This window comes from Salmo salar, chromosome 10 (assembly GCF_965601325.2).
Source record: "Salmo salar chromosome 10, fSalSal1, whole genome shotgun sequence".
NCBI classification, from domain to species: domain Eukaryota; kingdom Metazoa; phylum Chordata; class Actinopteri; order Salmoniformes; family Salmonidae; genus Salmo; species Salmo salar.
The window spans coordinates 27,061,892-27,086,283 of NC_138300.1; the positions used below are offsets into that span (position 1 = coordinate 27,061,892).

At 40.9% G+C, this 24,392-nt stretch overlaps 3 protein-coding genes across 5 annotated transcripts in view; 2 read left to right on the forward strand and 1 right to left on the reverse strand.

The window, feature by feature from the left end:
• Positions 1-2,976, reverse strand: part of LOC106613881 (leucine-rich repeat-containing protein 7) — a 175,880-nt gene extending 172,904 nt beyond the window's left edge. Inside the window, exon 1 of the mRNA XM_082956844.1 lies at positions 2,656-2,976. The gene's annotated coding sequence lies outside the window, so the exon portion shown is untranslated. The remainder of the gene's footprint in view (positions 1-2,655) is intronic.
• A 5,854-nt stretch (positions 2,977-8,830) lies between these two features.
• depdc1 (DEP domain containing 1) lies at positions 8,831-17,742 on the forward strand. 3 transcript variants are annotated; one of them, XM_014216598.3, is made up of 12 exons: positions 8,831-8,996; positions 11,034-11,299; positions 12,856-13,000; positions 13,092-13,210; positions 13,297-13,427; positions 13,526-13,573; positions 13,717-13,854; positions 14,437-15,444; positions 15,921-16,093; positions 16,185-16,361; positions 16,754-16,942; positions 17,168-17,742. In XM_014216598.3, the coding sequence occupies exons 1-12, from the start codon at positions 8,946-8,948 to the stop codon at positions 17,309-17,311; spliced, it is 2,589 nt and encodes an 862-aa protein (XP_014072073.1). In that variant the 5' UTR covers positions 8,831-8,945; the 3' UTR covers positions 17,312-17,742. The 3 variants fall into 3 exon arrangements, with proteins under 3 accessions (XP_014072073.1, XP_014072076.1, XP_014072075.1); XM_014216601.3 differs by lacking the exon at positions 14,437-15,444; XM_014216600.3 differs by lacking the exon at positions 11,034-11,299.
• Positions 17,743-18,941: 1,199 nt separating this feature from the next.
• Positions 18,942-23,003, forward strand: LOC106613887 (retinal Mueller cells isomerohydrolase). The gene is made up of 14 exons (XM_014216608.3): positions 18,942-19,077; positions 19,474-19,556; positions 19,687-19,837; positions 20,195-20,302; positions 20,403-20,544; positions 20,630-20,777; positions 20,870-20,951; positions 21,169-21,301; positions 21,434-21,573; positions 21,662-21,791; positions 21,915-22,029; positions 22,198-22,292; positions 22,405-22,516; positions 22,748-23,003. The coding sequence occupies exons 1-14, from the start codon at positions 19,067-19,069 to the stop codon at positions 22,894-22,896; spliced, it is 1,599 nt and encodes a 532-aa protein (XP_014072083.3). The 5' UTR covers positions 18,942-19,066; the 3' UTR covers positions 22,897-23,003.
• The last annotated feature ends 1,389 nt before the right edge of the window (positions 23,004-24,392 follow it).

Below are 24,392 nucleotides of genomic sequence, written 5' to 3' on the forward strand. Positions count from 1 at the left end.
GCCTGTAAATATATCTCCATTTCGCACCTGATTTCATCTGACTCGTGATTCTTCGCACTCCCTGATAAGACCACCTAGGGTCCACTATCTTACACATTGGTACCTGCTTTAGTCGCTGACAGATTTTCCAAAATAAGGGTCAATTTCTCAGGTTTAAAAAGATGCCATATCATGTTCAGTGACCAACTAGGCTACTACCAATATAATTAGCAAAACCACCTGTTGTCACGCCCTGACCATTGAGAGCCCTCGGGGTTCTCTATGGTGTAATAGGTCAGAGCGTGACTAGGGGTAGCTGATAATCGTTGCCTCTAATTGGGGATCATACTTAGTGTGTTCCTTTTCCCACCTGCGTTGTGGGATATTGTTTGTTTTGTATGTGTGCTTATGTGCACTATGTATTTCACATCATTATATCTTTGTTGTTTTGAGAAGTTTCACTATTATTAAAATGTGGAACTCTACTCACGCTGCGCCTTGGTCCAATTATTTATATGACGATCGTGACACCTGTATTACTAGATTTTGTTTCATTGGTATAATTCTATCCATTGCCTTTTGATTTGTGCTCTGGCCTGTGAGTGATATCTTAGCCTCAGTAACCCTATTAAACCCAGCTGAGCTGGCAAGGAAATGGAGGACCCCACTCCCTAGAAGAAAATAGCTTTGGTCAGCTAGCATCAAACAGAAGGTTATTCTGGAGAAATACATTTCTTACATGGGCAAAAAAGTTATAGCAAACTTTTTAGAGGATCATTGGTATTCGGCTGAGTGCTTGGGCTGGGTATTCCATGGCAACTATTTTCTCCTGGCAGCAATCGGCTAAAGAGAGCTGAGTGTAAAATGGAAGCTCAGTGTGAGTTTGAGGCATGAAGTCCATTCAGTACAGGAGGTATGTGTACTCAAGTCTCAACTGTACTAGTGATAGTCAAGAAAGTGGCCAAACACAAACCATACACAAAATGGATGACATAAGATGACAGAGTAGTTTCCAATCAATCCTTTGATAGCCTTAGCCTACTTGAACACAGCCTGATAATATATGCCGTTTAGCAGAATCTTTTATCCAAAGTGACTTACAGTCATGTGTGCATACATTTTACATATGGGTGCTGCTGACGAATTCTGTTTTGTTCCCCTCATATTCTCCCTTATTACTCAGTCTCTTTGATGTTAGGCATCAGCAGCTTTACACAGCACTGTGAATGGGGTTTTTAGAGAGTCAGCATGGATGGACTTGGCATAGTGGGGATGAGGGAAAGTCTGTATAGGCATGCACTCCAGTATTAGCCTAGGAGACAGCTCAGGGCACATAAGCAAAGCTATCTAAAGAGCTTATGGCGATATGTTCACATGCAACAATGTAACCTGCAATGTAACCAATGCAAACCGCCCTTTCATGATGGATGACAGCACTCATATGCAACTTAAGTGTTGCTGGAGCTTTTAATTAAGCTAGTGTAATTCGTAGCAGTGCAACCTGGTCTCAGAACACTTTGTATTATTTTGTATGTAAATCCGACACAGTCCATTTAGTTGTTACATTTCGTATGGTATGAATTCATTTGTGGATGTCCATCCCCCATTTCGTATGATATGTTAGAAATTATACTGAACAAAATATAAACGCAACATGCAACAATTTCTAAGATTTTGTTGAGTTACAGTTCATATAAGGAAATCAGTCAATTTAAATAAATTAATTAGGCCCTAATTTATGGATTTCACATGACTGGACAGGGGTGCAGCCATGGGTGGGCCTGGGAAGGCATAGACCCACCCACTTGGGAGCCAAGCCCGGCCAATCAGAATGAGTTTTTCCCCACAAAAGGGCTTTATTACAGACAGAAATACTCCTCCAACATTCAATTCTCTGGCAACAGCTCTGGTGGACATTCCTGCAGTCAGCATGCCAATTGCACGCTCCCTCAAAACTTGATACATTGGTGGCATTATGTTGGCTTACAAAACTGCAGATTTTAGAGTGGCCTTTTATTGTCCCCAGCACATGGTGCACCTGTGTAATGATCATGCTGTTTAATCAGCTTCTTGATATGCCACACCTGTCCTGGATGGATTATATTGACAAAGGATAAAATGCTCACTAACAGGGTTGTAAACAAATTTGTGAACAAAATTTGAGAGAAATATGCATATGGAAAATTTCGGGGATCTTTTATTTCAGCTCATGAAACATGGTACCAGCACTTTATATGTTGCGTTTATATTTTTGTTCAGTGTACAATTCGTATTACAATTCGTTTTTGCCTTAAGTAACCATCTGTCTTATATAACCATACCAAGCATAACATATCATACTATTTTTAGCGTCCCAGATTTTCGTTTACTTTGTTACGTCTAGTCTATGAAACCAGGCTGAGTAGTGGTATCCTTGTATACAGTAGTAGCCTATATGTTACAGTAAATATTGAAAAAAAAAAAACCTGAGCCAAGATACTCACTTTTGTAAATACAAGGGTTTACCTGCATATACGTTTTTGCCTAATTCGGTAGGCGTAGTTTCTCCTCCACAATGCAGATACAGTAGGTTATAGCACTCACTGGACCCGTACAGTTTACATGATGTAACGAGCCTCCTGCGCAGCATAAAGAACATGCACATGCATAACACTTGTGTTTAAAAACATTACCTACCGTATTGAGCAGGTCGTACATTTTGATTAAACCTTCACAAGGTCACAACAAATGCAGTCGTTTTCCCTCTGTCAAATCCTCTAGTTTACGAATTAGTCACGTTCTTAATTAAACTTGCACAAATTCTTCCTTTCGGGGTGGTGACGGTCAGAGTAAATGTAGGTATGTGGTATAGCAACTTCCTCGAATGGTGTTTTGATTTCTCAATCATTTATCGACTTAGATATTTCGCTTGCATATAATAGCAGCCTTTTATAACACTTGCTGCGATGGGCACAGCATGCGCTGCGCTACAGACTTACAATGTCAATCAAACAGGTTCATTGGCAATTGGAGCGCCCACCCCTACGCAACGCGGATTGGCTCATATGTTTGATTGACATGAATTTTAACATAACTGCGCCGATGTTCATAAACTGGAAGCCAGATTGTGAACTCACAGGGTGCAGGCTGTTGATACAGATGGTTACATTCCCTATTTATGATGACATCTATCCTCAATGATGCAGACCTTTTCTGAGCAATACATTTTTTTTTATCACCTCAAGGAGTTGGGAGAAAATATATTTTCATTATATCTATCGAGGCCTTTAGCCTGTGTACCTACAACAGTAGTCTAACTGTTTGTGTAATTACACATTTAACGATATTATGCATATGATTTACACAAAATGATGTGAGTTTATTACAGTCCGAAATGTGCACATAATCTGTAATTACACTGTACTTACATGGGTATTATTACATTGTTAATATGGTAATGTCAAGAATACACTGAATAAAGATAGGCTATTCCAGAACCAACCCAGGTATCCCCATGTGACAGACCAACAGTACAGCACCCTGCCACATAAGTCTAATGAAACATAAATGTTCACATAGTGACATACTATAAAATAACACAACCTCATTTCATAATCTACAAGCATGGGATCAGTAGGCCTGGAAGAATCTCATCGAAGAACAAAGACTAGACCTATGTCACATGAAGGAACTGATAAAAATATTTATTCTGAGAATTCCATCAAGAATGTAGCCTTCAAAAATCTATAAAGACATTTCTTCTGAATAGAATTGTATGTCCCTTGTGAAAAATGCCATCATAATCACTCCCCTCCAAATCGTCCCTCTCCTATGTAATAATCGAAAGGCCCATATCTATGCTGTGAATATGAAGTGGAGGGTGATTGGTAGGAGGTTATCTGACTTCGGAGGTTTACTGTTTTATTTTACAGTTGCTTAGCAACAGACTGATATGTGGAAAGTGGAGAAGGGATGTGATAAAAACTGTTAACAGCTGATGGTCTTTAGTCCTTGACTCCAAGCTGGTTTGAAATGTTTCTATGAACTCAGAATTTTGAATATTTCAAGAACCTCTGAAAATGAATTGTTGTTACTTATATACCAAATAATTGATGGTTACTAATTTACTTTTCAATGTTGCACCTTTAGAAGAGAGATGCATGCATGGTGTACTCATTAGATACATGCTATTCAATCAAAGTCAAAACATTAACCACTGTATCATATACTTGTGTATTACACACCCCTCCTCACTCACCGCACCAAAGACATAGTAAAGCTTTCATTCCAACATAATTTGAGGGCCACACTTGTAGTTTATATGAGACCATAATCGTCCACTGCTGGCCAAGAGCTATTGCACAGTGCTCCTCATTGAAATTATTTGTAACACATCCTCATGCTATGTCTCCTCTGCCTTTACATCACCTTCACTTAGGTCCATGTATGACATCTACCTCTCTTACTGCAATAGACGTTATTCTGCAGATCTAGATCACTGCTAAAGAGGGTCTGGTGGTAGCTTGTTGGGGATGGTTGCAGTGAGTAATATATGCAAAACATATTAGCTGCAGAGCATGGCAAGAGTACAAACAGATCTGGGTCAAGCATGGAGTATGAAACTAAAGCATCAATGCATCCTACAGGCTGTACATTATTCATACAAGATAATGGGCTTAGTACGTCTGCATCTTGGACAATGTGACTAGTGTACAGCAGAAGCTTTTAGATACAGCGTGTTGTCTCAACAGGATTGGAGAGTGACGAATTACATGTAATCCATTACATGTAAGGGATTACAAAAAACAATATCTGTAATCTGTTATGTTACCAGAAAAAATATTGTAATCAGATTACAGATACTTTTGAAAAACTAGATGATTACTTCGAGGATTATTTTAAATTCAGAAAGGATGTTTGCGGAAAAAAATCTTTGACACTTCTCTATTTTCTCAATGACATTCAAATCAGCATTGAAAAAACACGCAAGTTTAAGTTTGTTCCACCTGAGCATGTCTGACCCCAAGTCAGAGACCACTATCATGACACACCAAATGTGTTTGATGGATCGCGGGAAAAGAGCAGGAATAGGCTTTTGTAGGCTACAGTCCAAGCTATGTCTTCCAATGGTGCGACTGCTGTCGGTATCCAAAGGTTATCCAACTTCAATAAAAGCTTGGAGGTAAGGATGACAGCAGTAGTGTAGTCTACAGCGATACAGATATCACTTATTATTGATATCTACATAGCGCATTGATGTGAATCACATTTTACCTGAAATGCACAAGGTCCTCTACACCGACAATTAAGAGTTTGTTTCTAGTAATCTCTCCTCCTTCAGGCTTCTTCTTCTTTGGACTTTATATGGCGGTTGGCAACCAACTTTAAGAGGCATTACCACTACCAACTGCTTGGAGTGTGGACCTCAGTTCATCTTTCAATCAACCACGTGGGTAAATGCTCCTAAAAACCAATGAGGAGATGGAAGAGGCGGGACTTGCAGCGCATCAAGCGTCACAAATAGAACCATGTTCTATTTTAGTGCCTGGCTATGCAGATGCTCGTTGACACACGCGAGCAGTCTAGGTGCAATAATTGAATAACATGTATGTGTACATTTATTTTGCAACACTCGCGCACGTGATGCGAGCTGTGTGGTCAGCATGTTACGGATTGTGGTTGCTGTGGATGGCTGTTCACAAATCTAAATATGAATTTGAACCCAATAATGGTTGAATTCAAGAAGTTTAAGCTGCCTATAAATCATTGATTTTTAAACCAGTGGGCAGCTAGTGAAAAATGTGCTCTTGCAACAGCTGCATAGTGTGGATCCCAGCCTATGGAATAAAAATGGGGCTTTTATTGCTCAATCTATTTCCTGCTGATAAATAAAATCCATAGGCCTAATGGACACATGCACAAACTCACACACTTTTGATAGACTTAAAGGGGCAATCTGTAGTTGCGACATCCATTTTGGACTTACAAATTATATATATTAATGTAAAGATATAATTTAATCATATTACTATATGTAGTAGAAAACGATGGGTTAGAAGAAGCCTACAAAACCAACCCATAAAGTAAAATGTAACATCCATATATGGCCAGCTATGTAAACTTTAACATTGATTTATCCTGCAATAGATGTTGTTCAATTGGTAACATACATTTTTGTCTCCCTCTATTGCCTCTTATTGGGAAAGTAATAAAAGTAACTGAATGTAATCAGATTACGTTACTAAATTTGGGTAAATCCCAAAGTTACATTACTGATTACAATTTTGGACAGGTAAATAGTAACTGTAACTGATTACATTTAGAAAGTAACCTCTCCAACCCTGTGTCTCAAGTTGTGCAAGTCTTCAAAGTTTGGAGATTTGAGGTGCATGTGTAAAAGACACAGGAACTAGTTTAGTGTTTTTGTTTTCCTATTGCTGTTGGACAATGCAACACCCGTCCATTGATTTTCAATATTTTCTTACAATCAGTCCTGACATTAGCAAATCTAAAGCACTACCCTAAACCTTTTTATTATATGTATCTAACCTCCCTCCTTTTACTTTTCATCTTTTGTGTCACAGCAATGCCTAACTGGATAACACACTACAGGGGGTGTTAATTAAGAGGCTACTGACAATCTGAAATGGTACACCCACACAGGCAGTGTGGTGAAGAAGCCGGAACAGAGCCTCTTCAACCTCAAGAGGCTGAAGAAATTTGTCTTGGCACCTAAAACCCTCACAAACTTTTACAGACACCCAATTGAGGGCATCCTGTCGGGCTATATCACCGCCTGATATGGCAACTGCACTGCCCGTAACCGCAGGGCTCTCCAGAGGGTGGTGCGGTCTGCCCAACCCCTCACCGGAGGCAAACAACCTGCCCTCCAGGACACCTACAGCACCCGATGTCACAGGAAGGCAAAAAAAAGTTCATCAATGACAACAACCACCCGAGCCACTGCCTTTTCACCCCGCTATCATCCAGAAGGCGAGGTCAGTACAGGTGCATCAAAGCTGGGACTGAGAGACTAAAAAACAGCTTCTATCTCAAGGCCATCAGACTGGAAAATAGCCATCAGTAGCACATTAGAGGCTGCTGCCCTATATACATAGACTTTAAATCAATGGTCACTTTAATAATGGAACACAAATCACTTTAATAATGTTTACATAATTTGCATTACTCATCTCATATGTACATACTGTATTCTATTCTACTGTATCTAAGTCTATGCCGCTCTGACATTGCTCGTCAAAATACTCATATTCTTAATTCCATTCCTTTACTTTAGATGTGTGTGTATTGTGTGTATTGTTGTGAAATTGTTAGATATTACTTGTTAGATATTACTGCACTGTCGGAGCTAGAAACACAAGCATTTCGCTACACCCGCAATAACATCTGCTAAACACGTGTATGTGACCAATAAAATTGTATTTGATTTGAAAACCATTTCCATTTAATGTCACTGTTTCCTCTGTGCTAGATGTATTTTTAAAAGAAACAGTATATGCATTGGTTTATTCATCATTAGAACATTGTAGAAGCAAAGTTCAGAAACCTTCTCAAAGAAACAAAAGGAGAGGCCTTTATTAGATGATTTACAGGCAGTGTTGCTATCCAGCTGTGTCCCACTGTAATTCAACTCACCCAGGCCTTTTATTATACAAAGTAGAGCCACTTGCTCTGTTTTCCCACCCATGTGTCAAACTCACCCTCCTCACCATGAGCCATCATCATATTGTTTTTTGAAGGTTTTACAAAGATCTATGCTATAAGAAACCATTATCAAAATACCCAAATTACACATTGTTATCCTGATATTACACATGGTTTCATACACGTGATTACAGTTGTTATTCCCACACGACAGTTCCCTGCTGTGTTACTACCTTTCCCATGTCCTGAGGAAAGGTACATCAATAATTAAGTATAGCTGAATATGATTAGACTCCAGGTTTAAGTTATGGAATAATATTAATTTTGGTGAATAAGGGAGGACTTGTCTACGGGAACCAGCATCTACTACTCTGTGGAGTAGGTTCATCCTGCGGATGGATTAATGGGATGAATGAGTGTGTGGAACAATGGGCCTGGGGCAGGCAGTAACCCTGGACAGTGGAGGCCCTTGGTGATGAGATGATAGTATTAGAGCTTCCTGTCCTGCAGAGCTCAGCAGGAGGGACTGTGTGTACTGAAGCTGCCTCCTCCTCTGAAGAAGATCTGAGCAGAAACCACACTAGTTTGCTTCCTTCTGTCAGCTTCCCAAAAATACCTAATTTTCGTCCCTCTTTCAATACTGGAGTTTTCATTTTCATTTCAATATTTAGGACCATTTGCACAATTTAGCCAGCAGCGTTTAATGAATAGCTTTGTTGTAGACAGTTTAGAAAACTAAAAACTCAGTCACAAAGTTTGATGCCAATCACATCAAAGAACAGTACCTGCCTGTTCATGAATGGTTACTTTACGTCTCATGAATGGCTATAATCCCTGTTTTATATATGTTCATGTTTACAGTATCGGCTCACTGTATTTATAGTTAAATGTTGTTAAGTAAACTAAACAAACTGTATTAACGAATTTTTACTGTACTGCTCTGTTTGTTGTGGGGTGATACTGCATGCACCAGGTGGCAGTCTACATTCAATGTTTCTCAGAATTCACTGCTACATGATATCATTTTGACAATCTCTGATAAAAAGTACATACATTGTTGCCTGTGTTTGCGTAATCATTCATGCGTCTCGCCAAAGGTCTCGCCTATTTGTTTTGATCTCACAGTACTCTTTTGTGTCATTTGTCCACCAGCCTTATGAATAGTCACATGACAAAGATGTTGTCCAATCAGCTGCCTCCAGAAGAAATCTCGTAATTTTAAACAGTGTGGAATGCCACTGCTCTCTGTGTCGACAATGTGGCACCGATAACCAACAAACTACAATCATTTGGGTTGTTTGCACGTTGATTCTAGCGTCAATATGATGAGTTCTCATGTTGTCACTCCTGGGCCTTACAGGGCGACAAAACTGGTAAGCTTTTCTTGTACACTTTTTCTTGTTGTGAAGTTAGCTAGCTAACGCTAAACCGTTATCTAGTGTTACGATGCTAGCTATGCTGCAACTTGGGCAAACGAGCTAACTAGTTATGCTGTCAATTGGGCAACATAGTTACCTATGCTGCAATTTGGGCAAATAGGCTGGCTAGTTAGCGAACGTTAGTATGTTGCAACTTTGGTTAGTTGGTTGGCTGGCTGACTGACTGGCTAACGTTAGCTATGCTGCAAGCTGGCTAGAACTGTGCAGATCACTCACAATGTAAAGCTGTCTGTTATCGGTGTTGTTTTTTCCAGAATCGGACAGCCCTACAGATTTTAGGCCAGCAATATGTTACTGAGGATTAGCTAGTTAGTGACAAATCCCTGATCGTTTCCCTATTCTGATTTGAAGTCGGGATGATATCACATCAGCAATTAGCAGTTGAAACACTCCCCGCCCCTGTTTCAGTAGAAAGATGAGGGATGGTGCTGGAGAATTGTAACCACTCTCAAATGAATAGACAAACTATGGTAGCCCTTGATCACGACTCTCCGTTCCATTACACATAACGTTAAGAGTCATTGGATGAAGGTGTCCTTCTGTATGGGGGATATTTGAGCGCTGGGGCTCTTAACAATCAGAACATTAACACGCGGTATGGTTTTGGAAGCAAGGACCGTAACTTTCATTTCAGCGATAAATCATGAAAATAAAAGTTGTTCCCACATGGACATATGTAAATGTTGCAGCACTTGTGGAAGACGAGGCGACAACCTGTGTGTAAGCGTAATTCTGAAAATGTAGCAGAACGGTAGTTTTGTTGGATGGAGTCACGCATAGCTGTATGGATGTGTGCAAAACTGCTACAGTAAGTGCATCTGTTTTATTTGAATGATTATTTCTTTCTGCTGAAAGATAAGGGCCATATGTTTCGAAATCCAATATCTCAAGCGATGATTATTTGACGTTTCTAAACGTTCACAGACTAGAGTTGGAGAGCAATGGATGCAAAGACTGACTGACTATCCATTATATCAAACTGATCGTTTAACCATGTTTTTAGGCTATACAGTGTTACATTTATAGTGCTATGAAGTGTTAGTAATTATGTTTACAAACACTGGGCGTAAAACTAGTCCGGCTGTGATACAGTTCATTGGTGTGTATATACATTCTGAAAACATTTGTGTGCAAAATCGTGTAAATGTTCATTACAAGTAAGAATGTTGAATTCAATTAAATTTTAACATACTTTTCAGGTTGTTTGTGGGGTTTGTACTTCAGTGGCTCGAAATTTGAGACAAAATATACTTATGAAATACTTTTTAGAGGTGGTATGTATATGGTTCGGTTTGGCACCAAGGGAAAGTCAGTTTCACATAGGCTATTTATTTACATTTTAGTCATTTAGCAGACACTCTTATCCAGAGCGACTTACAGTAGTGAATGCATACATTTCATACATTTTTTTTGTACTGGCCCCCCGTGGGAATTGAACCCACAACCCTGGCGTTGCACACACCATGCTCTACCAACTGAGCTACAGGGAAGACGGTTTTTGCTTGTCAGTAGCTATTGAACCAAGCATGCCATGACAATAAAAATGGTATATTCTGAATCGGGAGGGTGGAGAACAATCCACACACTTTTTTTATATATTGAAATCTGAATACAAAATTGGACAAACCTCACAGACATCCGGTAGAGTAAGTGCAAATGTAATTTTATTCAACATTCTGGCTTGTAAGGAACGTTTACACGATTTTGCACAAATTTGTGTATTACAGCCTGGTTAATCAACTACAGTAAAACAAGCTTATATTTTGGGCTCTGATGGGGTTCGACAGTTAAACAAAGCTCATGAGGTATCTGTTATATTCTTCAAGAATCAATGGGTACATAATTAATTCACACAAGTCCAAAAATGTATGTAGCACCTTTTAACAATATGTAATGTTACAGATAACTAGCTCATCTTTTGAAATAACTGTGTGTGTATATATAGCTAGCTAAAACAATTTTAATTTGCAGTGGAATGAAGTCACAAAGCTATTCCGAGCAGGGATGCCTCTGCGGAAACATCGACAACACTTCAGAGTGTATGGGAACTGTTTTACTGCCATAGCAGCTGTCGACTGGCTACACGAACTGCTCAGGAACAATAGTAACTTTGGACCAGATGTCACCAGACAACAGACTATCCAGCTGCTGAAGAAGTTCCTCAAAAATCATGTGATCGAGGATGTGAAGGGCAGATGGGGTTCAGAAGATTTGGAAGACAACAGCCATCTCTACAGGTAGCATAAATCCTAGATGGTGGATAAATAGTTCAATCAGGCTGTTTTACCATTGAAAAAATTGTAGACCAAAGCCGGCATATAAGTGGGCGTTCCCTCTCTCGTGTGAACATACTTTCCCGCATGAGCTCACAGTTCCTCCATAATCTTTCACATTCTCACTCGATGGGGGGACAGCTGGATTTGGTCTACTTATAGATACACGGCAAGGCGTGGCTTAAGGTGACCACGCCCCTGCGTAGGTTACTCCCATGTAATTAGCCTAACTTTGGCATCATCCTAAACAAATTAACACTTTTTTTTTTTTCAATGTTTTCAGCCTTGTCGTTATTAACATACTTGGCTGTCACAACAAATGATTTGCATTATACTTATTCTGCAACTCTAATTTGTTACCCGACCTGCTAACACTTACAGAAAAGATGTCACATTATACTTATGTCTGTTTGTTAACCCCTAGCTTATTCGCCGGTTGGTTAGCTATCTGGCTAGCGAGATAAGTTAGTCTCGATCTAATTCGCTAGTCGTGTAACTACTTCCACTTTTTGCCTACCCTTGAACAGTGTAGTTATTTGAAAGAGTTGCTTCTTGTTGGCTTGACTATATGTCCATTCAACTTGCCGGAGTCCAGCTGGGCATACAACCTTACCAAATGGCCCTAACAAAAGTATCCTATATGGCGATGTTTACACTGGTGGAATCTCCAGGCTCGCATAAATATTAAAATACAGAAGAATATTACAGCTGTTATTTGGACAGATACAGCTCACTAGTCCATACTACAAGCTAACTAGCAAGCTTTATGCAAAGCGACTTACCGGTGATTAAGTGCTTGAACACACAAATGTACCGAGTAACCGGAGCCCACAGCTTTCCATCATCAATAGCCTGAAACCATAAGGTTTGTCTAACCTGGTCCTTGGGCAGTTGATTAAAAACTTAATTAGATGGTCTTTTCTCCATTCAAACAAAATGGTACACAACAGCTTTTCAGCATCTTAAAACCAGGGCTAGCTAGCTAATTGAAGAAAGTCTGTTGGAATTGGCTCTTTGACTGATAATCGTGACATACATTCCATGCAACAGTCTTTGTTCATGCTAACATTTTTACGTCTAGAATGAAAGTGTTTTTAGGAATGATGTAGTTTGTTGATTTAAGACGACATGGAAGTATGTTAGATGGCCAACCAAGAATTTCCAGAATTTTTATAGAATGATAGAGAAAAAGAATAGACATTGTCGGCTTATGCGTAAAGTAGGCAATTTAACATGGGAGTACCCTACGGCTGTACCTTACTCGGGGGTGTGGTCACGTTAAGCCATGGCGTGTGTGTATTGTCCCTGCCCACCATAAATTGAGCCAGGGAGATGTCTCCTTTCTCTACAATCTCTGGGGCACCCCCTCCGCGGGGTGGGGGCAAAAAGCAGACCAGTGCGATCCCACCCTGAAAGAATGAGGGAGTGGGATGTCTCGCTCTCTCTACCATCTCTGGCCTAAGTAATCTTTTTGGGTGTTTCATTGAAATAATTGTATTATTTCACCTTTGCTGTCCTAGGTTTGCTTCAACATCTCCTTTGAAACCAATTCCCCATCGCCCACCTGTGTCAGGGCCTGCATCAGTAAGGAAGAGTTTCTCAATGAAAGAAAAGGAAGGCTTCTTCAAATGTAGGACTTCCAAGAAACCTAACAAGGAGACTACAGTAAGTATTGTTGATATTTGAGAAAATGTTCCTCTATTGTGCCCCCGGTATGATTTGCCCACATAATTGACTGAGAAATTGTTTCTCACAGGAAAATGTGGATCCATCAAAACAAGATATGGAGACTGAGCCTGTGATTGAAGTGGTCCAGGCCAGAGCACTAACAGAGGAAGATATTCAGGATGTTTGGAGAGGCATCACTCTCACACAGTAAGATTCACTCTTCATTTATTTTAAATCCTTCTTAAACATTTTAATGAGTAGATCCTTATTCCATTGCCTCTTTATTCTTTCAGCCTTCAGAAAACATTGGGATTGACTGCGCTTGAGGATGTTTTGGATCCAAGACACATCAATTCTCAAAACATTGTGTACAACATGACCAATGTGAACAAGCATGGGGTTGTTACACTTGAGGACAAGACTGGTATAGCCTATTCTTTCTCTGATTTATATCTGCAATGTGTGTACACAATGTACGCAAAATGTAAGATGCATGGTCATTTATTAGCCTTTTCTCCACAGATGACCTCCCACACTGGGTCTTGTCTGCAATGAAATGTCTTGCAAACTGTAAGTAAGATTTTACTCAACTGTTTTGGTGGCATATTGTATTGAGAAATAGATTTCACCTCACACAAAACAAGACTAGGCTCTCCATATGAGAGCTATGTTTTCAGACCAACATCTAAAAAATGTCACTGAACCCGTTCTAGGGCCGAAGTATGATTCCAACCAGCCATCCTATCCTGGGTTTGAGAGGGATGTGTTTAAAACAGTCTCTGACTACTTCTACAGCCTCCCTCAGCCACTTCTTACATTTGAGTACTATGAGTTGTTTGTCAACGTCTTGGGTATGTATGCATTTTGCAAGCTTTAAAATTGAATGCAGTGTTAGAGGTGAAATGGTTTGACAAACTTAATTTTATGGGTTTCCCTGTTCCTCTCTAACCTAAAGTGTTACTAAAACCTGGATTGAATTAACCTATAATGTAATTTTTCAATCTTTTGCAACTAAGCTATCAACATGTACAGTCATTTGTAAGTTAAAGTAGAGGACAAATCTCAGGTGTGGTTATTGAATTCAGGCAAATGCTCTAAAGTTTACTGGACTAGTATTCATCATTCTATATGAACTTTCCATTTTTTTTATACGAGCTCTATTGGATAAGATTTAGTTTGTCTTGTCTCCACTCTGCAACTGAACAGTAAGATTGACCAGATCAAATACAAGCAGCATGAAACTACAACTGGTTTGTGTTATTTCCCTCCTAACAGAGGATGTGACTCGACTGCTCTGTGGCTGTGACATTTGTTATAACTAACTCATGTGTGTCCAATTAGCTATTCCCTTTCCCCACAATGTGCCAACTCCCTTGTTTATGTCCTGCCGGCTTCACAAGTGTTGTTTTTGTTTTTGTCTGGTCTCTTGTTAGTTTTATGTGGCTACATTGTGGCTCCTAAAACTCAAAGAGGAAAGCGAAAAAACCAAGAGGAGCCCAGCTACCCCCAGCCTGCAAAAAACCCTCACATGAACGGTGCTGTTAACCTGTTCAAATCAACGGAATGTCTGCTGTTGAGCTTAATTCGGAAAGAGGCTTTTGAAGAGGGCGACTCACCAATGAGAGAGGTGTTCAGCTCAAAGGCCCAGTCCACGTTTGCAGCTCTGAAGACGGGCTGTGCTGGGAGGGTCCCCCAGATGGGTCTGACAGGCCGAAGGGCCAGTTATGGGGACGTCCTGGGAGGCAGCTCTCCGAGTCTTGTACGGTCAGAGAGCAGTGGAGCCTCATCAGTTAGGCTCAGAAGACCCAGTAGTTGCTCCCTGGAGAGAATCCTGGATGAATCAGCTGAGTCTGACTCATGCTCCCAACACAAGTTGTTCCAGTCTACAGAGAGTCTGGTGTCCTGCAAAAGTAACAGTGGCAGCAAGTACAGCACCCCACCTCAGAATAAAACTGACTCTCTGTCTGTTTTAGACAGCTACCCTTACTCTGAACCCCAAGTCTTTGTCACCATGGCAACTCCCAGTTGCAACACCAGTTCAGGTGTGATGACTGTAGAGGGTAGCACTCACAGCTCCAAAAACGAGGGTGCCAGAAGCAGCATCTCACTACCAATGGACAACCTCTCAGTCAGTCAGAAGCCCAAGCGCCCTAGGAGCATTGGTACCTGTTTGGATATAGCTGAGCACAGAGGGATGTCTGCCAGCTGTTTCAGTATTAACGCCCCTGTAGCAGAGATCACCGTGAAGCCAGACTCCTCCTCCACTGTTGGCCTGAGGGGTCCCAGTCTGCTCAACCTGAGGGCCAGCAGCATGGACCTGCGAGACCTCAGAGCTGGGCCTTCTGTTAGCAGGCGCTGTCAGAGCTCTCTGGACCTGTCCAGGCCAACCCTTGCTCTGCCCTCTGTGTTCACTTATGCACGCCGTCTGAGTTCCGAGCAAAGTAAGCCTACATCTGCATGCTTGTGTTTGTGCTTTTGCATGTCTTAACACCTGGCCTAACATTGCTCATTGGGCTTGCACTAATATGGAGTGAGACTCTAATTGTCCTTTAAGAGAAGGTTATCACTGCAAGCATTTCAATTGTAATCATCTGGATACTTTCCAGAACTTCAAACTGCCCTGTTTAAAAGTATTATGCCTATACAATTACATTTAATGATGTTACATTTAATAACTTGTACACATAGTTAATGCAGTTCTTGCTTTAGAGAAGCAAGGGCTTTTTGGCATTGAGAAATAACATGGATTTAATCTTCCAGGTGAAATCACACAGATGCTTAATCCGCTTCAATGCATTTCATTAGCCTCAAGTCCTAGTGGTGTGTGTGTGTATGCATCATTTTGATCTGATGCATATCAAGGGTTGAATACATGCCATTCCAGTGTACAGTACTGTGATTGTGTATATGTGTGAAGGTCTCCTCCAGCCTCAGTTGGAGCGGGTGGCCATTGAGGCTCTGCAGCTCTGCACCCTGTTGCTGCCCCCTGCCAGCCGGAGGAAGCTCCAGCTGCTGATGAGAATGATCTCCCGGATGAGTCAGAATGTGGACATGCCTCGGCTCCATGACGCCATAGGAACACGCACATTGGTGAGGGCGGAGAGAAACGCAGGTTTTACAATTCTGTGTGATGATTTGAACATCCTCATAACTCCATTATTCAATCCCATTGTGTTTCCAGATGGTGCATACGTTCTCTCGCTGTGTGCTGGGCTGTGAGGAAGAGGTGGACCTGGATGAGCTTCTGGCCACCAGACTGGTCTCCTTCCTCATGGATCACCACCAGGAGATACTCCAGGTGCCAGTCTATCTGCAGAACGCAGTCCGAGACCACCTGGCATACCTCAGAAAAGTACAGGTATAATACTGTCACTCTTATAAGGTATCTATTACATACCGTAGTTGGTTACGTGAGTTGTAATGAAATAGAATTTTCATTGATTTTAAAGGTAGACTCAACAAAATGACGTTGCCACGAGCAACACTAGCTATTGCGATGAGCAAGATGCAAGACTTCCCGGTCACATACAGTATCTGCGCATGTGCAAGGGGTTCCCTTCACGTTGTTTTCAATGTGGTAGCTATGGGACCAAAACAGCAGAGAAATTTAGCCTCGCGCTTCAATGCTCTTAGTTGTGGAAATTGATCCACTATTCTATTTACTTTGTGCATCTACGTCATATCGCTGAGTTTACCTTTAAAGAAAGTAGACCGCGGCGTGTTGAGTGTGACTATCCTCTCCTCCTCTAGATAACCTACCCAGGTAGTGGTGGTGTAGGGGCCCCCATGCCCATCTACTCCTTCTGCAGACAGATCAGTACCGAGGAGTTTGAGGAGCAGAAGCTGAGTGTGTCCCAGGCTGCCATCACTGACCTGCTGGAGAGCCTGGTCAAAGACAAGAACATGTCTGTGAAGGACAAGAAGAAGAAGCTCAAGCAGGTAACATGTTAGACGGCATGTTGTGTGAACACTTTCTTCATATTCTCTTATCTCACTACACAGTACGAAAATGTATGCACTGACTATTGTAAATCACTCAACACCGTCTGCTAAATGACTAGAATGTACAAATGTAATCTCACTGCACATTTGTGTACAATTTCCCCCCCCCCCCCCCCCCCACAAAAGTGTTAATCTAAAGCTAATACATTTTTGTATCATCAGTTTCAGAGGCAGTATACAGACATTTACGCTCGCCGTTTTCCAACGACTGAGAGCGAGGCGCAGCTTTTTGAAGATAAACCAAAGATCAAACCTCCAATGCTGATAAGTATGAAGAAACCAAAAGCTTTTGGAATTAGAAACTGAAGGTACAATTGGGATGCAACTGTTTGTGTGGAATATTTTTGTTGTTGCTTGAAACTAGACCTGGCAGCTAAATGTAGGAAGGTGGGAGGAAACTACTATGGAGACCACCACAATTTAGACTGCAACTATGTAACATTTGTCTTTAGGGTTGAATTATGCATGTTTTATGTTAAGTCATGTTTTTGTGTATGTAATTTCTAAATACTGCAGTATGTATCTTTAGTGCACCAAATAATTTATTCGGCATTGATGATGACCTCATATGGGAGTATAATAAGTGAGCCTGAAGAGGAACCTGTAAGCAAATGACAATTTGGGAGTCGATTCTGATAGATTTATTTAGAAGTTGATCCAGATTTATACATTCCAATTGACATCGAAGTACGGAATTTAAACTTTCAAGCATTTGTGTTTTCCAGGGATTAATGTTATTGTTAAGCATGATATTAGTCTACCTAATTGTTTTTTCATAGGGTTCTATGAAATGCTTATAATTTAACTTTGTTCATGTTTTTCCTGTGTATGTTTTTGACACGTCACTTCTCTGTATTTTTATTCCATTAACATTCTCTCAAAGTTGAGCTCAAACTACTTTATTGGATATTTTTGGTGTGGGATTTTTTTAAATGTTCTTTCCTGGCAAGTTATGTTCAGCCATTTGGGATAAAGAAGTTTTGCACTATTTTCTGTCATTTTCAAATGAACGGTAGTTTAGACCAGTCAATACAATGGTTAATATGTATACTTGACAAATATGCATTTATGAAGTATTAAACCTACAAGGGAGACTTTTGGACTCATTTAGATGCATTTTCTCAATACCTCTTTATAGCTGTATACCTAACCTCAAAAGAAGAGCCATCAATGACATATCAGTTTACCCTTTGACTTGTATTGTTATTTTCCCGCAAAACATCTGTTTACTATGCAACGTTATTGAAAATAAAGTGTTCAACTGTAAAGCAAAATCCCCTTTACGAATTGTGCAAATGTACTTGCCTTATTAGTATTCTAGGATGGGGTTTATTTAATCATATTTGTTTACCTCCATGTCCTTGTACTGTCTGGCACCAGAAGGGCGAGACCGTGTTAACTCTGACACAGAATTCCATGTATCTTTGCACTACACCTGGTGAATGTGGCAGAGCTCTGCTGTTAGAATTATAAGTGCATTGCAACCGAAGATGATGAATTGCATGTCCCTCTGAGTCTGACCTCAACTGACCTTCATCCCTCTAGATCGGGGTAAAGAAAAGGAAGACCCCCGTTAATCATACATGTGCACAATAATAATAATAATCTGTGTGGGTGCCTACACAGATTATTGTAACAACTTGAGTTAAATTAATCTGGAATCCATCCAATTACTTCTAAATACTGTGGGAACCTCTTTCTCTGACATGTACAAAACATTTGATACAAGCAAGAAAGATATTGCATAATGAAGTACATTACTTTCCTGTTTTTTTCCCTCTTGATTTAGGTATGTTTGGTGGGCTCAGGTTAGCAAATGTGGTTCTGGTCTTAATTATGCTGAGAGATTCCTGAAGGAGGTGTATTGGGGCGGTGGGTTAAAAGTGAATGGTTTGGGTACAAAGGGATTCTTGTTTCAGAGACCTCTGATTGGTTTGGGGGGAGGTTCTCAAACTCCCGGCACTCTGCCTGGGAATCTAACAGTGTCTATAAAGGCTGCTGATCACTCCACAGTTCAGACTGATTTCCTGCACACAAGCTGTGTTTATTCTCAATAGGAAAATGGTTAGTCGGTGAGTAACTCCTTTTATACATTTTCCTTAGCTTCACAACTTTTTCCACATATAAGTTGGTGAGTAAACTACCTCCTTTTTTGCATACTTTCCACTTTTCATAACTGACAGGAGTATGTAAGTTGAGTAACTGTTCTTGTGCAAAGCTTTTTAGATCAAAGCATTTTTCTCACATGACTTTTTTGCTGCATGCTAGTGTTAAGCAGTTGAACATGTTTTTTTTCTGGTCTCAGATGTATTTTTTTGTTTTGAACCCATTTTTTATTTTATTTAGGCAATAATAATGAGGTATGTAATTGTGTCTTTTAGGTCTGAAAAGATTAGTTGGATCAGCAGCCTAGGATTTCATGTGAATGGATGTTTCTATTTGATGGAGGAACTTTGTTTGCTTTTCAGAATTGAGCATCCGGCTGGTGGCTACAAGAAAATCTTTGAGACATGTGAAGAGTTGAATGAGCCTATTCCTGCTGTGGTTGTAGGTATGTGAGGAACAGGTCTGTGAGACTCCACTACCCTTTGGTTTACAAGCGAGAAGGTTTGGGGTTTTATGACGGTTAAGAGCGGAGTGAGCACAACAGGGTAACATGGATCATTTCATGCTGTGTTCAGGTGTGATCCCAGAATGGCTGAGTGGCAGTCTGTTGCGTCTTGGACCCGGCCTGTTCGAGGTGGGGGCTGAGCCTTTCTACCACCTCTTTGATGGCCAGGCCCTCATGCACAAGTTTGACCTAAAGAACGGTCACGTGACATACTATCGGAAGTAAGCCCCTCTGTGTTGATGTTGACTTCAGTGATGTGTAACACTTTACAACCGTGAGGTAGTAAAATATTTTATGAGGAGGGCATACAATAATTCTACACTACACACTGATGGTAGTTGTGCAGTTCTGGGAAATGTTCCCCTCGGCCCATAAATTTGACTGGAATGTTTTGAGAAACCTCAATGAGGACTGTTTCTCATTAAAACTGAATAGTAAAACACAGTGAACTGCTGCTCTCAAAAGCTTTGGAAAGAGCTGAAACAAAAGTGGGCCTATCGATTCCCAATCTGTATGTTCCAAGCTACATGTTTAAATGATATTGGTTGTAATTATTGTTAACTACTGTTTCTCTAAAGATTTGTCAAAACCGATGCCTATGTGCGAGCCATGACAGAGAAAAGAGTGGTCATCACTGAGTTTGGAACAGCAGCCTACCCAGATCCTTGCAAAAATATCTTCTCAAGGTGATTTGCTATCATTTTATGATAATCAAGTTAAACACTCATGGGTCATGACTTAGTTATTATACGCAACATTCAAATTGTCCATTCTTGTCTTTTGTAGGTTTTTCACCTACTTCAAAGGGATTGAGGTGACAGATAATTGCTTAGTGAACGTGTACCCAGTTGGTGAGGATTTCTATGCCTGCACAGAAACCAACTACATCACCAAAGTCGACCCAGACACATTGGAGACTCTGAAAAGGGTATGTGCTGCTCCCTCTGGCTGACATCAGATTGAGTGAACATAAGAACTCGTCACAAAGAAAGTCTCTCAAACTCTTTCTCCAGGTGGACCTGTGTGACTACCTCTCGGTCAATGGAGTGACAGCTCATCCACACATTGAAAGTGACGGAACGGTGTACAACATTGGGAACTGTTTTGGGAAGAATATGTCACTGGCCTACAACATTGTCAAAATTCCTCCCACACCGAAAGGTTTGTTCTGTATACAGCATTGATACTATATTCTGGAAGTGAGGTGTCCCTAAATCATCAAATGGCTATCTGGTTGTGATTCTTGTTTTCAGATAAGTCAGATCCCATTGCAAAGTCCAAGGTTCTTGTGCAGCTCCCCAGCAGTGAGAGATTCAAGCCTTCCTATGTTCACAGGTTAGTGACATTGCTGATTGTCAGTATACAGTTTTCAAAAGTTGTGTCTGGTTTTCACCTATAGGATTAAATACATAGAAATAGAAGGAATAGAACAGACAAATCATTGACTTGATTGATAACTTTTGGAAACCTGGGCCCCTGGAGTTCACATTCTTGTTTGTAACATTCTTGCACATTAAATGTATTAAAATACATTTTCTGCATCCTCCATCAGCTTTGGAATGACGGAAAACTACTTTGTCTTCGTTGAGACTCCAGTGAAGATAAACCTTCTAAAATTCTTGACCGCTTGGAGCATCTGGGGCACAAATTACATGGATTGCTTTGAGTCAAACGAAACCATGGGCGTAAGTAAAGGAACACCTAGACCACTATTATCAAACTGTATTCAAGGCCTGTTAGCATTTCGATGTTGATTATTCATACTAAAAGAATCTCTCTGTCTTCATCACTAGCTAACAGTATACCTTTTCATCTAGACATGGTTCCATCTGGCTACAAAGGACCCAGCTGAATACATAGAGCATAAATTCAGGACTTCTGCCTTCAATCTCTTCCATCACATCAACAGCTATGAGGATGATGGCTTCATCGTTGTTGACCTGTGTACTTGGAAAGGGTGAATACTGACCGGATGTTGTAATGACTTGAGAAGAACACATGTACAAGACACTTATCCAGTGCCTCTTTCTCTTGTTCAATTTTAGTCATGAGTTTGTCTACAACTACCTATATCTGGCCAATCTGCGGGAGAACTGGGAGGAAGTGAAGAAAGCTGCTATGAGGGCACCTCAGCCAGAGGTCCGGCGATACGTTCTGCCCATGGACGTCTACAAGGTAAGTGTTGTGGCCTTAATCTTGTCATTTCTGGAGTAAGGAGTTATCACTGCTTTGATGTTAGCCTCTCAGGATAGAGGACTAAATCAGTTAAGTTTTTCCTGTTTGTACTTGAACTTGCAGGAGGAACAGGGGAAGAATCTGATATCCCTTCCGTACACCACAGCCACTGCAGTGATGCGCAGCGATGGAACCATCTGGCTGGAGCCTGAGGTTCTGTTTTCTGGACCACGACAAGGTAACACACACGCAGCTTGTTTCATTAAACCTTGAGGGCTCCCCTATTCTTATACCATCTAAATATAATATATTATGCCACTAAATATCCGTTCATCTGTCATATCATCAGTCATAAGATTTTCCTCACTCGATTGAATCAGTCATTTGAATTCCTTTATCATTGCAGCTTTCGAGTTCCCTCAGATCAACTACAGTAAGTTCTCTGGGAAGAACTACAGCTATGCCTATGGACTGGGCCTGAACCACTTCATCCCTGACAGGGTGAGTATAGCATGCAGACAGGAACGCTGGTGATGCATTAGCCAAGTCTGATTAGACTAATCTTCTAGTACAGTCATTCTGGGAGTAAGTTTTTGATTGTGTCATGCTCTAGATTTGCAAACTGAACGTGAAGACTAAGGATACGTGGGTGTGGCAGGAGCCAGACTCTTACCCCTCAGAGCCCATCTTTGTGCAGACCCCAGGTTCTGTGGAAGAAGATGACGGTAAACAGAGGGGGATTTTAGGAGATTCTATAATATCATGACAGACAGGAGGCACAATCTGTGGTCTTTAACATTAACTGATCAGGTAGCATGACTTACCTAAGCAGGATCCACCTTAGTGTGATGTAAAAGACCGACATACCAATACTATACAACTTGAGGTGTGATACGAGTTGAGATGGGAGGATTCTCTTTTTGTAGTTGTGACACTGCTCTATTCCCTCTTCCTAGGGGTGTTGTTGAGCATCGTGGTGAACCCTGGAGCAGACCAGAGGCCAGGGTACCTCCTCATCCTCAATGCCAGAGACCTGACAGAGATCGCACGGGCTGAGGTGGAGGTCATCATCCCTGTCACCTTCCATGGAATGTACAAGCCTTAGGACTACATTCAACACATCTACAATACCACTCCACAGGAGAAAGGGACAATCATAATACTAAAACCTTTGTTGGCGATGTTTAAAAACAAACAAAAAAAAATATATATATATATATATATATATATTTAAAAACAAAAAAAAAAAAATATATATATATATATATATATATATATATCTATCTATCACTGATGTAGCCTGTTCGTGGCATAGTTTCAAAGTCAATGTTGTGATAGACACTGTACAAAAGTATGTGGACAGCCCTTCAAATTAGTGGATTCGGCTATTTCAGCCACATCCGTTGCCGAAAGGTATATAAAAATCGCGCACACTGCCATGCAATCTCCATAGACAAACATTGGCAGTAGAATGGCCTTACTGAAGAGCTCAGTGAGTTTCAATGGGGCATCCTGCCATCATAGGATGCCACCTTTCCAACAAGTCAGTCAAATTTCTTTCCTGTAATGAGCTGCCCCGGTGAACTGTAAGGGCTGTTATTGTAAAGTGGAAATGTCTAGGAGCAACAACGGCTCAGCCGTGAAGTGGTAGGCCACACAAGCTCACAGAACAGGACCGACTGAAGCACGTAGCGTGTAAAATCATCTGTTGCAACAATAACACCCGAGTTCCAAACGGCCTCTGAAAGCAATGTCAGCACAAGAACTGTGTTCTCTGGAGTGATGAATCACGCTTCACCATCTGGCAGTCCGACGGACAAATCTGGCTTTGGAGGATGCCAGGAGAACTCTACCTGCCCAAATCCAATGCATAGTGCCAAATGTGAAGTTTGGTGGAGGAGGAATAATGGTCTGTGGCTATTTTTCATGGTGTGGGCTAGTTCCCCTTAGTTACAGTGAAGGGAAATCTTAACGTTACAGCATAAAATTACATTCTAGATGATTCCGTGCTTCCAACTTTGTGACAAGTTTGGGGAAGGCCCTTTCCCGTTTCAGCATGACAATACCCCTGTGCACAAAGCGAGGTCCATACAGAAATGGTTTGTCAAGATCGGTGTGGAAGAACTTGACTGGCCTGCACAGAGCCCTGACCTCCACCCCATCGAAGACATTTGGGATGAATTGGAACGCCGACTGCAAACCAGGCCTAATTGCCCAACATCAGTGCCAGACCATACTAATGCTCTTGTGGCTTAATGGAAGCAAGTCCCCAACATCTAGTGGAATACCTTCCCAGAAGACTGGAGGCTGATATAGCAGCAAAGTGGTGACCAACTCCATATTAATGCCCATGATTTTGGAATGAGATGTTCCACAAGCAGGTGTCCACATACTTTTGGTCAAGTGTTGTATCTGTCATAACTCTGACCTAAAGGCCTAGTGCTCGTTAGCTTTAATGGAACCATGTACAATGCCTTTAGAAAGTATTCACACACCTTGACTTTTCCAACATTTTGTTACAGCTTGAATTTAAAATAGATTAAATTGTGTGTCACTGGCCTACATATAACAATTCAATTTTGACATGGGGTATCGAAATGT

Excerpts from the sequence above, each read along its gene's own strand:
- depdc1 (XM_014216598.3), top strand. The coding sequence starts at position 8,946 with ATGATGAGTTCTCATGTTGTCACTCCTGGGCCTTACAGGGCGACAAAA. Across the intron at positions 13,428-13,525 it reads TACACTTGAGGACAAGACTG|ATGACCTCCCACACTGGGTC; the intron begins GTATAGCCTATT and ends TTTTCTCCACAG. Across the intron at positions 15,445-15,920 it reads CCGTCTGAGTTCCGAGCAAA|GTCTCCTCCAGCCTCAGTTG; the intron begins GTAAGCCTACAT and ends ATATGTGTGAAG.
- LOC106613887 (XM_014216608.3), top strand. Across the intron at positions 19,838-20,194 it reads CACGTGACATACTATCGGAA|ATTTGTCAAAACCGATGCCT; the intron begins GTAAGCCCCTCT and ends GTTTCTCTAAAG. Across the intron at positions 22,517-22,747 it reads TTCTGTGGAAGAAGATGACG|GGGTGTTGTTGAGCATCGTG; the intron begins GTAAACAGAGGG and ends CCCTCTTCCTAG.